Raw genomic sequence first — 12,261 nt, 5'->3', positions numbered from 1 at the left:
ATAGCACAATTAAAAAAAAACAAATATAGAGTTCTATCAGCAAAGAGGAACTTAAAAGGAGATGACTCAGTCAAATGATAATTTTTACCTGGAAACCTCTAAATATTGTTACAGACTCTAAAATTATCCTTTTGAATTTTCTTTACTAAAAAATGGGGGGGGGGTGGAAAGCATCTATTAAAAAAGGATAAATGTATCTGAATGTAGCTACAGTTAAAAGGAGTTTTGTTTTTGTTTTTTCAATTTTTGGAGTCATTTAAGAGGAATACAGATGCACTCAATCTTTTTAATGTAGCATCTACTATCTTACTGAAATGTTATAATATATCAATATTGGAAAATATCAAGACACTAACATCTCCTTCCTTATGTATTTTTATTGGAACATAGTATATTTTTCACTTAATACTCAAAAATTCCAAAGAAATTCATGCATTTCTTAGTTCTAGTGTATCCAAGTAAACATGCCTTAATATTTATGAAGATAAATTCAGCTCACAAATGATATGTGCATTTAAAGTGGTCATGGTTTCTTCATTTCAGTATTTGATTATTCACATGGAATTACCACAGACTCAGAGAAGTTGTATCACTGGAAGATGAAAGTAAGAAGTTAGTTCCATTTCCATGGAAATAGCTTGAAGATCTCTTTTTTATGTATATATCTGTTGACTATTGTGTGAGAAGTTGCTGGAGTCAAAATGCAGTAATCAGTTAATAATTAGTAAATTAAGTCTTTGTAAGGATAGTGTCATACATCAGTGGTGCTTTTAAAAATTGTCCTTAATATAGATTTGTTTAATGCATAGATATTTTTTTTAATTCTAAAGAAAACAAGTCTTCAGAACATTTAAGAAATCTATACTTCTCAAAAAAATTCCTTTTCAAATGCGAATGTCTGCAAAGGACAGCAACAAATCTGACATGAAAAAATATCAGAATATTCCAACTATCAAGTTAATTGATTTTGTATGAATTTCTGCTAGTTTGGGAAGCTCAGATTCTCTGTTCCGTGCATTCATTACAATCAAAATCTATATTCTGTCAAGAAGACATGTCACTTTCCTGTATAGCATTTGCCTGAGTTAAAGCTTAATAATTATTTGCACACTGTCTTGGTAATTACTTATCATCCCCTGTGTGAGAATGTAAACTCTATGATGGTACATACCATGGATTCTGCTGACCCCGAATTACACACACAGTCTCCAGAGAAGAATTGGCTTAAATTCTATTCCTTTAATAAAATGAGAAATTTGACATTTATTTATAATTTTATATATCCATGTTTTTTCCAGTTATGTATATTCAAAAGTAGTTTATAAAAGGAATGATAACCAGTAAAAAAGAACACTTTTGTGACAATCATTTATTTTTTCGACCAAAAATATATAATGAATTTGGATATAGTACATTCAGTTTGTTTGAGACATTTTACCTAAATATGCCTAAATAAATTAAAGAACTCACAGTATATTTGTCTTACTATATAGACTTTGGTTCTACAACTGACTTGAGATCATGGCAGGGTTTCAATTATTACAAAGAATCATTGCTTTAAAAATATCCCTTGTTTTCTTCAGTGCTATGTTACTTGGTATTCATATGGCTTTCTTTATGAATTGGTAGAGAGTATAAATAAGTGCTACTTATTTACATGGTACTTTATCTATGCGGAGTTATACAATGATTTTATAATAATATAGTATTATTACCATATTTTGTGTACTTATAATACTATAGGGATTAATATGATTTGGAGTTAAATATTTTATTTTTACCCTATGCCACTAATGTGTAACTTAAAAAGAGCTTTTTATTCCTTTTCAAGGATATTTATCCTGTAGTATATGGAACAAATAAAAAGAATTAACCTTCCCAGTAAGAGAAACTGGAGAGTCCTTTTACTTCTCAAAATAATCTAAGTTACACTTAGAAACAGAGTGGCTGTACTTGTGCAATGTGGCGTGTGCACTAGGACTGCAACAGGAGGTATCCTAATCCTTCCCCGAAGCTGAGAGTCAGAGTCTTGAACAAGTTCTTTAACTTCGTTGTATGTCACTTTTGACAATTCTCATGATCAGAAAATATATTTTTATCTAACAGAAGTCTATTGAGAAAAAACAGAATGGGGATATAGACATTCTTGAAAAAAACTAAAGTTCCATTCAACTTCTAGAAATGATAATTTCTAATTCCTCTAGACTTTAAAACTTAAGTGTGTTAATATTGTTATCACAGAGAAGATAATTAAGCAGTTGCTTGTACTAAGATGATAAAAGTACATCATCCTTTAACATCTATGTATTACAAATATACATATCCAGACACTGAAGTGGTGATATTGTTCATATTTTAATATTCAGTATAGTTTACTCAATTTTGTCTTGCATTTTTCTAAAAAGTTTGTTAAGTATTATGGTTTGGATGAGAGGTGTCCCCTAAAAGGCTCATGCTAGGTAATGTAGAAATGATCATAGGTGAACCTATTAGATCATAAGAGCTGTGACCTAATTGATTCATTAATTAATTTATAGATTAATAATTTTAGTGGATTTACTAGGTGGTAACTGTAGGCAGATGATACATGGCTGGAGGAAGAAGGCCATAGGGACATATCCATAGGGATTATATTTTGTCCCTGGTACTTGTTTGACCCTCCCGCCACTTTCCTGCTGCTGTGAGCTGAGTTTTCCTCTGTCATATCCATCCACCATGATGTTCTGCCTCACCTCAGGCCCAGAGCAATGGAGCAGGCTGACCACAGACTGAATCCCAAACCATAATCTCAACATAAAATCTACCTATTCTAACTTATTTTTATCAGGTATTTTGGTCACAGTTATGAAATGCTGACTAACATGGAAAGGAAACTGAAGAATATCATTGAACATGTTATCCTGCAAATTTGCTCACTGGATGGCAAGATCTCTTTATAGGTGAGATGTCATGCAGTAATTAAGCTTCTGCATAATGAATGAATTGCAAATTAAATTATGCTTTACTTACATATACACAGCATTTGGGGAAATAAATTTTCAAAATGTAATTCTGGTTTAGCAACTAAATATTGTCATTTAATATGTTCCTAAACTCATCAAAACAACAAATAGCAAGCTCCTCTTAAATATTTCTATATAGAGCTTTTCAACAATATAATAAGATACAATTTAGTAATGGTGTAATTGATAGAGATTGATTTTTCTCAAACCAGTGTCAGAATAGATTAAATTGAACTCTTTAATTTAGTCAATGGGCCAATGGCATCTACTGTATCTGTCCTAGACTCTGGTCATCTGAAAATAAACCCAGAATTATAAATATTAAAGTTGATGCAATACAATTAGCCTTCACTGGAATGACAGACTTGCAGTTCTACAAATTATTTTTGCCAAATTGATTACAGGAGATTGATTAAAAGTTGCAATTAAGGCAGTCTAGAAGTTAGATCACTATGGTGTGTTCACAATGCAAGTGCTCTAAGATTCAAGATTTCAATCTGTATGGATATTCCAGATGGGACACTTTATTCTGGTAGATTCAAAGAGAGTACATCCTGATAGGGATGAAGGTCAGGGGTGCAGTGCCTTATTCACATGAGCAAAGTCCAGGTTCAGTCTTCAGAACCACATATGCACAGCACAATAACACCATTCTACTACTAGGTTAAAAGAGCTAAATGGCATTTTCAAATCCAGAAAATATTCATACTTTCAAACCTCCTTGTATCATGTATGTGTTGTGTGTGTATGTATATATATATATATATGTATATGTATAACTATATATTTATATTAAAATATGTGTACACACACCCACACACACACACACACACACACACACACACACACATGCACATTGACTCTTCACCATGACTCTAAAGTAATTATTGTCAATCATGTTTGATAGACTAAGAAACCAAGACTACAGACAGAAGAAATGACGGCTAGAGGGAAACATAATTAGAAGATGAGTTTGTCTGCTGGTAAATATAGCATGCAAAATGATGAGTAAACATGGTACATGTATATAATGATAAAAGTACAAATATGTATATATATGCATTATATATAATGGTAACTGGTTATACTTTGGATCTTTTAATAATTACCTTCTCTGTTTCTTTTATCAGTTTACATTTCTTAATAATCTTTTCTTACAAGTGTAGTCACATGGCAAGGTCATAAGATATTTACACTGACTTAAATTCTGAATAGTCTATCTTGGAAAGGCTGGGAATTGCAGCAGAGAGGTAGTCATGACCCTAGTAACACAATATTTACAACAGTGATATTGTCACTAACATCAATCTTAACTTCCTTCCCATTTGAGTGAAAATCCTTGGCATGAAACAAATTTTAAATTCTGTTTTAAATTAAATATTCTGTGATAGTTCTTTTGAGGAGATTGACTATTTAAAAATGAATCTAATATATCTGAGAGAGATTTATGAAGCTAATTATTTAAATTAAAAGATAATTTTTAAACTCCAGACTCCTGTCCTCATTTTGTTTAGTGACTGGCAACTAAATTCTAGGAAACTCTGAGTCATCAATATTTCTTTCTTCTTCTTTTTTATTATTATTCAGGTGCTAATTTTAGTGTAATAATAATATTTTTAAAATATTATTTTTAGTTGCACTTGGACAAAATACCTTTATTTATTTATTTATTTTTATCTGGTGCTGAGGATTGAACCCAGGGCCTTGCATGTGCTAAGTGAGCACTTTACCACTGAGCCACAATCCCAGCCTCACTGTAGACTATTTATAATGCTATGTCTACCACTAAAGCAATTAAATATGCTGTGGAAATGTGATTTTCTCTATCTAAAACCAGGTGAAACATTTGAAAGTAAGGGAATTACAAGATTATCCCTAGAGAGTTCTTATGTAAGTAAATAGAATTTGTTTGTTTGAAAATTCACAATATTTTCTCTATGTGAATGGTCATAATTTATAAGTTAAAGTCTCTGTGAAATTAAATCATGGGATAAAGAGTAAACTTCAGGAGCTCTCAAAAATGTCACCTGAAGCATTTTTACTCAGCAACATTTAGGAAGATAAAATATTTTTAAATATTTAATTCAACTTATCAAAAATTAAATAAAATTCATTTCTGTTCAATCTATCTTTGAAAACAATTCTTTGTCACCCTAACTATATTATGAGATATTTTATTCTAGTAAAAATAAATGTCTTTCCTACTTACCATAAATAATTTTTTGTTGTATTTTAATTATTTTTCTTTCTCTTATGATATTTTTACTCTGAGACAGAATCAAGTTGGATTTAAAAAAATATAAAATTTGAATTACAAAATCATGTAAAACTTATTTGCATTTGTATGTGGATATAAATAAATAGAATTTGTGAACATACTTAGGTACATATTTATACATGTATTTATCTTTGGGGTTTTTAGGCACTGTCTTTATATATATATTATGTGGGTTTATTGAAATTCTTTATAGTATTCATAATTTCTTTTGGTTTGTATAGTATACTAAATGATTTATATTAGAGTAAACCCTGTCTGGATAAAAAATTGATTCACTATGCCCATCTCAATAATAAATATCAAAAAGCAAAGTATTCATAAATATTAAATGAGGTGATGAATAAACTTTTGGAAGTTAGAAAAGTATAGGCCTCTTATTCTGAATGAGTTCTAGGGTACTTTTTGAATGCATATTTCTGGACTCTACTTCAGGCACATGATTCAAAATCATTAGTGTATAGCATAGCAATCTCTAGTTTGGTTAAGTCTTAGGTGGTTCTGTGACAGCACTGCAAGAAAGATACATGACATTTCAGAAGATTTTGAGTTTTGAAAAGAACTACTTAATTTCTGAGAAAAGATATTGGTTATCAATATGCTCACTCTAATGTTTTATTTTCTTATTTGTTTTATATTTATGTAGACACAATCGAATGAGTGTAGTCTTTTCATAAGGAGTGAAAGTTTTTTTTCCAGAAATTTGTAAATTTAAAATGTCAATTAAATGTTTGTTTTATTTTCCTCCAACTTTCTATATGACTCTACCACTAGTATTTAAACTCAAAGGCTCCTAGTTTCCAAGTTATTATTTTTACTTTTTTTTCATTTCTTTCTCAGGGTAGCCTCATACATCAAAGCTTCTGTTTGCATCCAGTCTTACTCAGCCATTCAAATTGCTTGTTTATGGGACTGCAGCAAACTGAAACTCTGATCACACTCTCTGCATCAAGCTGCATTGACTCCATTCTCGGTTGCTACTGAGAAAATGCTTTTTAAAAATCCTTCTATTGGAGATATTTTCATGATACATAATTCTCATTACTTGAAGCTCCTTTAAAAGCTCATTTGGGCTACTTCTGTTATAATTGAAAAATAAAGTATGTCATAAGGTATTGATTTTCATATGATATTAGAAAAAAAGTAGGACTGTTACAACAATGAGCCATCCTAAATACTGTAGTATTATAAATAACAATAAAATTAATTTTTGTTAAAATAGAACTGTTAGAAACTAAATATATAAGAATATAAACCCTTCTAATTATAAAATTATTTATTTGAAGTGAGTATAAAAGAAAGATGTATTCCCCTATGTCTTGTCTAGGCTTTAATCCACAGGTTTCTTCAACTCTAGGAATATAGGAAAGATACTTTCTATTGTTAAGCAACTATGAACTCTCTAATTCTGTAAGAAAGATGAAGAACCACATATAGCATTAAACAGGAAAACGTGTGTGTGAATTTTGAATAGAAAAATTATTGTTCCAGGGTTCCACTAAAATGTATTTCACATAGAACCATTTTCAAAAAGGTCCTCTTCTTTTCTGAGTAAACTTCTTAATCTTACACTTTTAATGAAAGTGTATTCTATTTTATAGAAAAGGAATCAAATACAAAAAATACTGGAGGAGTTGAACAGACCTGTCTTTGTCAGCATCTACAAACTTATCCCTTTTCTCCTTGTTTTGCCTAAAACTCTTCTTTTTCAGACATTTGCATGTTCCATCACCCATCCTAGAGAACAGGGGACCAAAGCAGTTGACCAGATACACTTAGCAAAAGTAAAATGAAGCTTAACCCCCATTCCTTCCAGCTTGGTTACAACTACTATCTAAGAGTGCTAACTCCCAAGAGAACCTTGGGGTAGTCTGGATTTCTTCTATGGCTATTTGTTTTTCTTTTTAGGGGGTAGGGAGTAAAGCAATTTAGGGTAATTCTTATACAGTTTTATTTAAAAATAGCAAAATAGAGGAGTATAATTAATGTAAATAGTGGATATCTAACCTGCCTTTGGTCCTGGTTGGAATTTGAGATATGGTGGAGGCTATTTATGTAGGTAGATGAGTGGTTTACTATACTACATGGAGGGTTATCCCTAATGCTCCAGCTTCAGGAAAGTTCCAAGAATTTAGATGCAAGACACTTTGTAGCACACTCATGCTCAGGATTTTTAGGACTCCCTCCCCCCTCCTCTTTTCTACTCAGTGCAGCAATGCTATAAAACGTTAATGCATACTTCAGAATTTTGGCCTCACATTCATTTGGTTCAGCATGTTTTCCAACACTGCAGCAAGGCCAACTCTTGCAGACATGTAGTCCCCTGAGCATTCATTCAACTACATTCCCGTCCACCACAGGGAGGGAGTAGCAATAACCAGTGCAGGGTCTCCAGGCTTTATTTTTGCTCCTTGGCTCCATGGGCCTTCTACCTGACTATAGGGATGTCCTGTGCAGATTTAGAGATGCTCTATCAGGTTTGACAAGCCGCCTTCCATCCGGCCCAGAGCAGGACCGCTGTCCTTGGTGCTGAACCATGTTTGCCCATCAGGAAGTCGGCTGCAGGGTCAATGGGGCTGGATAGAAAACCTGGCTAACTGAATAACCAGGTGCAGGAACAAGGGATACTTTGGTGTATGGAAACAGAGTTGCCCCCGCCCCCATCTTCCCTCACAACATCTCTCCTGTGTGCGCCAGGACCCGATTTGCAGATTTCTCCCCCAGACCCCCACCCAAATGCCTTCAACATGGCCTCATCCTCAGGCGTGTGCAGCAAAAGCCCACCTCGACAAATCGCACTGCAGTAATAGAGAAAGGCTATTCCCCCAATACCAAGTCTAAAGGGATAGCTTTACCGCTCTCAAACAAAACCAAAATAAAATCCAATACATGAATAAATAAACCAACGTAACCTTCCTCTTTCATCCCTCCTGTTCCCGCCCCATATATTCACTCTGCCCCAGATTATAAAGCCCCAAATCCTAGAAGAGTGTTTTAAATCTGGGTGGTCTTCCTAGTTCCACATCCCCACCCCTTCCCCCCACCTCTGGGGGGGGAAAAAAACGACGCCTAAAAAGGCACATCTTACCCTGGGTAGAGCGAGAGCAGGAGCAGAATCCACACCGTCATTTTCTGTGAAAATACAGGAGTCCAGTAGACAGAGCTTCCTGCGCTCCATATATTTGGCGAACTCATCGCTTTTTTTTTTCCTCTCTCGTGTCTCTTGCCTCTGGTTGCAGAAGAATCCCTCCCCTTTGTATTATTATTATGCTTATGGTTTGATGGTGGCTCCCCCCACCTGCCTGTAGTAGGTCCCGTCACTGGGGAGATGTATTGCTACCAGCTTCGGGATTAATATTCAGGGGGCAGAAATAAGATCAGCACAAACGCTTGCAGATACCATCAAAGCGTCAGCTCAGGCAGCGGCTTCCAAGTCTGGGGGAATAATATAATTGAGGTAGGGGGAGGGCACAGGGAGAGATGCACAGGGAGACAAATAGAGAAAAGCACGCACATTCATGCTGCTCACACTCACGCGAACTCCCCCAGTTTCATCGTTTTAGGTTTTATTTATTTGCTTTGTTTTCTTTCTTTTTTTATTTATTTATTTTTTCCTTTTAGTAAGGGCAGTGTGTGTGTGTGTGTGTGTGTGTGTGTGTGTGTGTGATTGTGTGTGTATTTAAAAGAAAGGAAAAAAATCACTAGAAGCTCTGCGTGATCATCACGCAGATTAACTCAGAGGTCAAAGGGGAAAGGATGCACGCTGCTGCAGCAGGAATTAACACATGAATGGCATCCTGCCACTGCCTTTTAACCCTTCCATGCACACAGACATGTAAGGATTGGCCTTCATAGAAAGAGCTGTTGTAGTAAGTCCATAAACTACATCACTAATGACAGAAGGTTTGTCTTGTCACATCTGCCAAGAAGCCTTAATTTAAAATTGGGTAGTCTTAGAAATCAGGATTACATTGTTGGGGGTGGGGGAGCACTGGGGAAAGTGGCTGCTTTCCTCTAAGCCATCCTGTAAGAAGATGGATTTGGTGAATTTAATTTGAGTGAAGGGAGAAAATGCAGATGGGATTACAAGACATGGGAACATTCTATGCTCCCAGGATTCTATTTCAACCCTTTCAGTTATCCAACTCCAATGAAAATGTGAAGACATGAACTCCTTGAAAACTGAAGAAGACAATTTCATCCAGATAGCTGCTAGAGCAAAGAACACAGACCACACAATAGGGGTCTTCTTTTTTGCAGAGGGAATTCTGTTTCTTTTATGAGAATTGAAATTTTTTTGTCCTTTAGTAGCAATTCTAAACATTCCTGGGGTGGGTGAGTGGTATTAGCATGTTTCCTTTTAGTGTAGAATGTTGCCATGGATACTGATAGAATGGAGATACCCGTTTTTTATGCCAACCCAGATCATCCATCACAGAGGAAATCCCACTCACTCATCATGGGGAAGAAGATGGAGGAATGTTGCATGGTTCCCAGAGAGCCAACATGCCACAATCAAGGTGTTCATGAAGAGATTCAGAGGAATCAGACCTCGTCCTGGAAAGTACAAGGAAGTTGTCTCTAAAGTGGTACTTTTTCTTCAAGAAAAACTCTTCCAGAAATGAAATTTGAGTGGCAGGTTCAGGAGACAGGAACAGAACACAAGATGATCTGGTCCAAATTCCATCATTAACTCCAAACATACCCCCAAAAAACAGAGAATTACTGGTGGCTGCTGCTCATGCCATAGTCCAAAGAGATACATTCTGACAACAAGCTTTGACAGATACACCTCAAAATCTGCATGGCTTTAAAACTTTGACTGAAGAAAAGTTATTTTTATTCATTTGGAGGAAATATGAATAAAACATAGCAAAAGCAAAAGCATTCACATGTAGTGAAATTATTTCTTTCCACTGAGATTAAAATGGAGGCAGAACAATGTAAATCCCATTTCTCTGAAATTCTCCTGTTCCTTGCTGCAATGAGGAACATTTCCCCTCTATGGTCAAAATTTGACTTTTTAAAAGAGCCCAGGTTGTTTATAATTATAATTGTCTTAGTGAAGACAACTCATCATATTTTCATAAAGCCTAAATATATATACTTAGATGCTTATAAAAATCAAGCAAGTTTGAGAAATAAAAGAAGCAGGCTCATTATGAATTTGTTAAGTGGCAGAATCCATGCAAACTAGAGTGGTCATCTAAATGTAGTTACCACTGTCTGGTCTCAGAGTTCCCAGAAGAAATGTCAATGATAATTATTTTGTGAAATGTCCTAAGAAGGCCAAATCTAATAGGCCCATCAGGCTACTAATTTGCATATTTAATTATAGACTATATATATTAAAAAAAACTACATATAAGAAATCTGTTTTCTACCATACAAGATATTCTCAATTTTCCACTGTAAAGGTTTTCAGGTAAAATTGGATTCTGGAGCAAATGAAATTCCAGCCACTTGGAAGGCTAAGGCAGGAGGATCACAAGTTCAAGACCAGACTAGGAAACTTAGTGAGACCCTCAGGTGAGTTTATTTAATAACAAGCATAATGATGCTGTGAGAATGAATGCTATCCTTCACAAAAATCACAGCCATAATGGAATATAATGGTCCCTTAACTTATGATCTATTTCAATAACAGAATAGCTTCCAGCCTGTTAAGAGATTTCATAGAAGAAATTTTACTATTTTGTAGAATCTGGGCACAATTTTAATTGTGCTGTTCATGCCTCGTTGGTCTCACTATGCCTCTGTGGATCTTTCTGATCTGGTGACTAGCCTCTGAAAAAAAATTTATTTTAATAAGTTTTCTAATATTTTGCATGTTACATTATTGGTATATTTAAGACACATTGTCTTGTTTCTTTTGTAATCACCTTGTAGGTATATTTCTTCTTAACCACTCTGAAGAAAAGATTTATCATACATAAACATAACCATTATTTGGTAAACATGATGTATATATAGTCACAGAAATAGTACATATGTTTATGTATATATTTATTTACATACAATTTTATTAAAATTTATTTAAAAAATTGGGAAGTAGAAAGACAAAAACTACCACCTATGGCCTTTGATCTAAATGAGGCATTGGCAGTATGCTAGAAAGTTATTTTGGATGTGAACGTTTATTTATTTATGTTGGTACTGGGAATGAACCCAGACACACTTAACCACTGAGTCAGTTACATACTCAGCCCTTTTTATTTTGAGAAATGTTCTCCCTAACTTGCTTAGTGCGTCCACAAATTACTGATACTTACCTCAAACTTGCAATCTTCCTGCCTCCTGCTTCCTGAATCACTGGGATTACAGGTGTCTGCCACCATACCCAGCTGAATTTTCATTTTTGAGTAAAGTCTTCATTTACTTTTAATTCCAATTTGCAGTATCATAATTATTAACGTTATGGCCACTACACTCAGAAACAAATTATGAGATTAAAATTGAACAATGTACAAAATCTCTCATTATTTGAAAAAGTAACCATTCTGTAGATAATAATTATAACTGTTGGAAAAATATTAAACATACAACAATGTTAAGTAGAAAATTACCAAAAGTGATTAGAAAGTGTGAAGAAGAAACAGAATTGGATGTGACTTAATGTTTTGTGGCATTTTTCATTAGGACACTTAAAGGGTGAAAACCTTTTTCTTCCTATTTTCCTGACATTGTCATGTTTTTAGAATGAAGACTCCCACATCCCAGGAAACCCAGAAGTGTAAGAAGCCGGAAACAGCAGAAAGCAGCAATCTTACTGGCTTGGGGTTTCTGAGGAGGGTAGGGACTGCAGAGTAGCATAATATGAGGACATCAAAACAACAAGAGAAAGATAAGACTCCATATCTGAATATTCATTTGCCTCAAGTGTCTGTTTTGTGTGGAAAGGAGGAACAGATAGTAAGAAGACAGGAAGAAGGCAACACTTGAAAATTTGTGAAGTCTGAGCCAATATTTCAACTGCTACTCACC

The 12,261-nt window shown here is 34.4% G+C and overlaps 1 protein-coding gene across 2 annotated transcripts in view; it reads right to left on the bottom strand.

The window, feature by feature from the left end:
• Gabrg2 (gamma-aminobutyric acid type A receptor subunit gamma2) overlaps nucleotides 1-8,900 on the bottom strand; it is an 87,935-nt gene extending 79,035 nt beyond the window's left edge. The window contains exon 1 of one of the 2 annotated variants that reach the window (XM_078052074.1): nucleotides 8,366-8,900. In XM_078052074.1, coding sequence (XP_077908200.1) covers nucleotides 8,366-8,472 — 107 coding nt within the window. In that variant the 5' untranslated portion in view covers nucleotides 8,473-8,900. The remainder of the gene's footprint in view (nucleotides 1-8,365) is intronic. The other variant, XM_078052077.1, reaches the window with a different exon arrangement.
• Nucleotides 8,901-12,261: the final 3,361 nt, after the last annotated feature.

The sequence above is a fragment of the Ictidomys tridecemlineatus genome, chromosome 1 (genome assembly GCF_052094955.1).
Source record: "Ictidomys tridecemlineatus isolate mIctTri1 chromosome 1, mIctTri1.hap1, whole genome shotgun sequence".
Taxonomy (NCBI): Eukaryota; Metazoa; Chordata; class Mammalia; order Rodentia; family Sciuridae; genus Ictidomys; species Ictidomys tridecemlineatus.
Note: the sequence above shows the minus strand (reverse complement) of the source record. Positions and strands in the feature narration are given on the sequence as shown.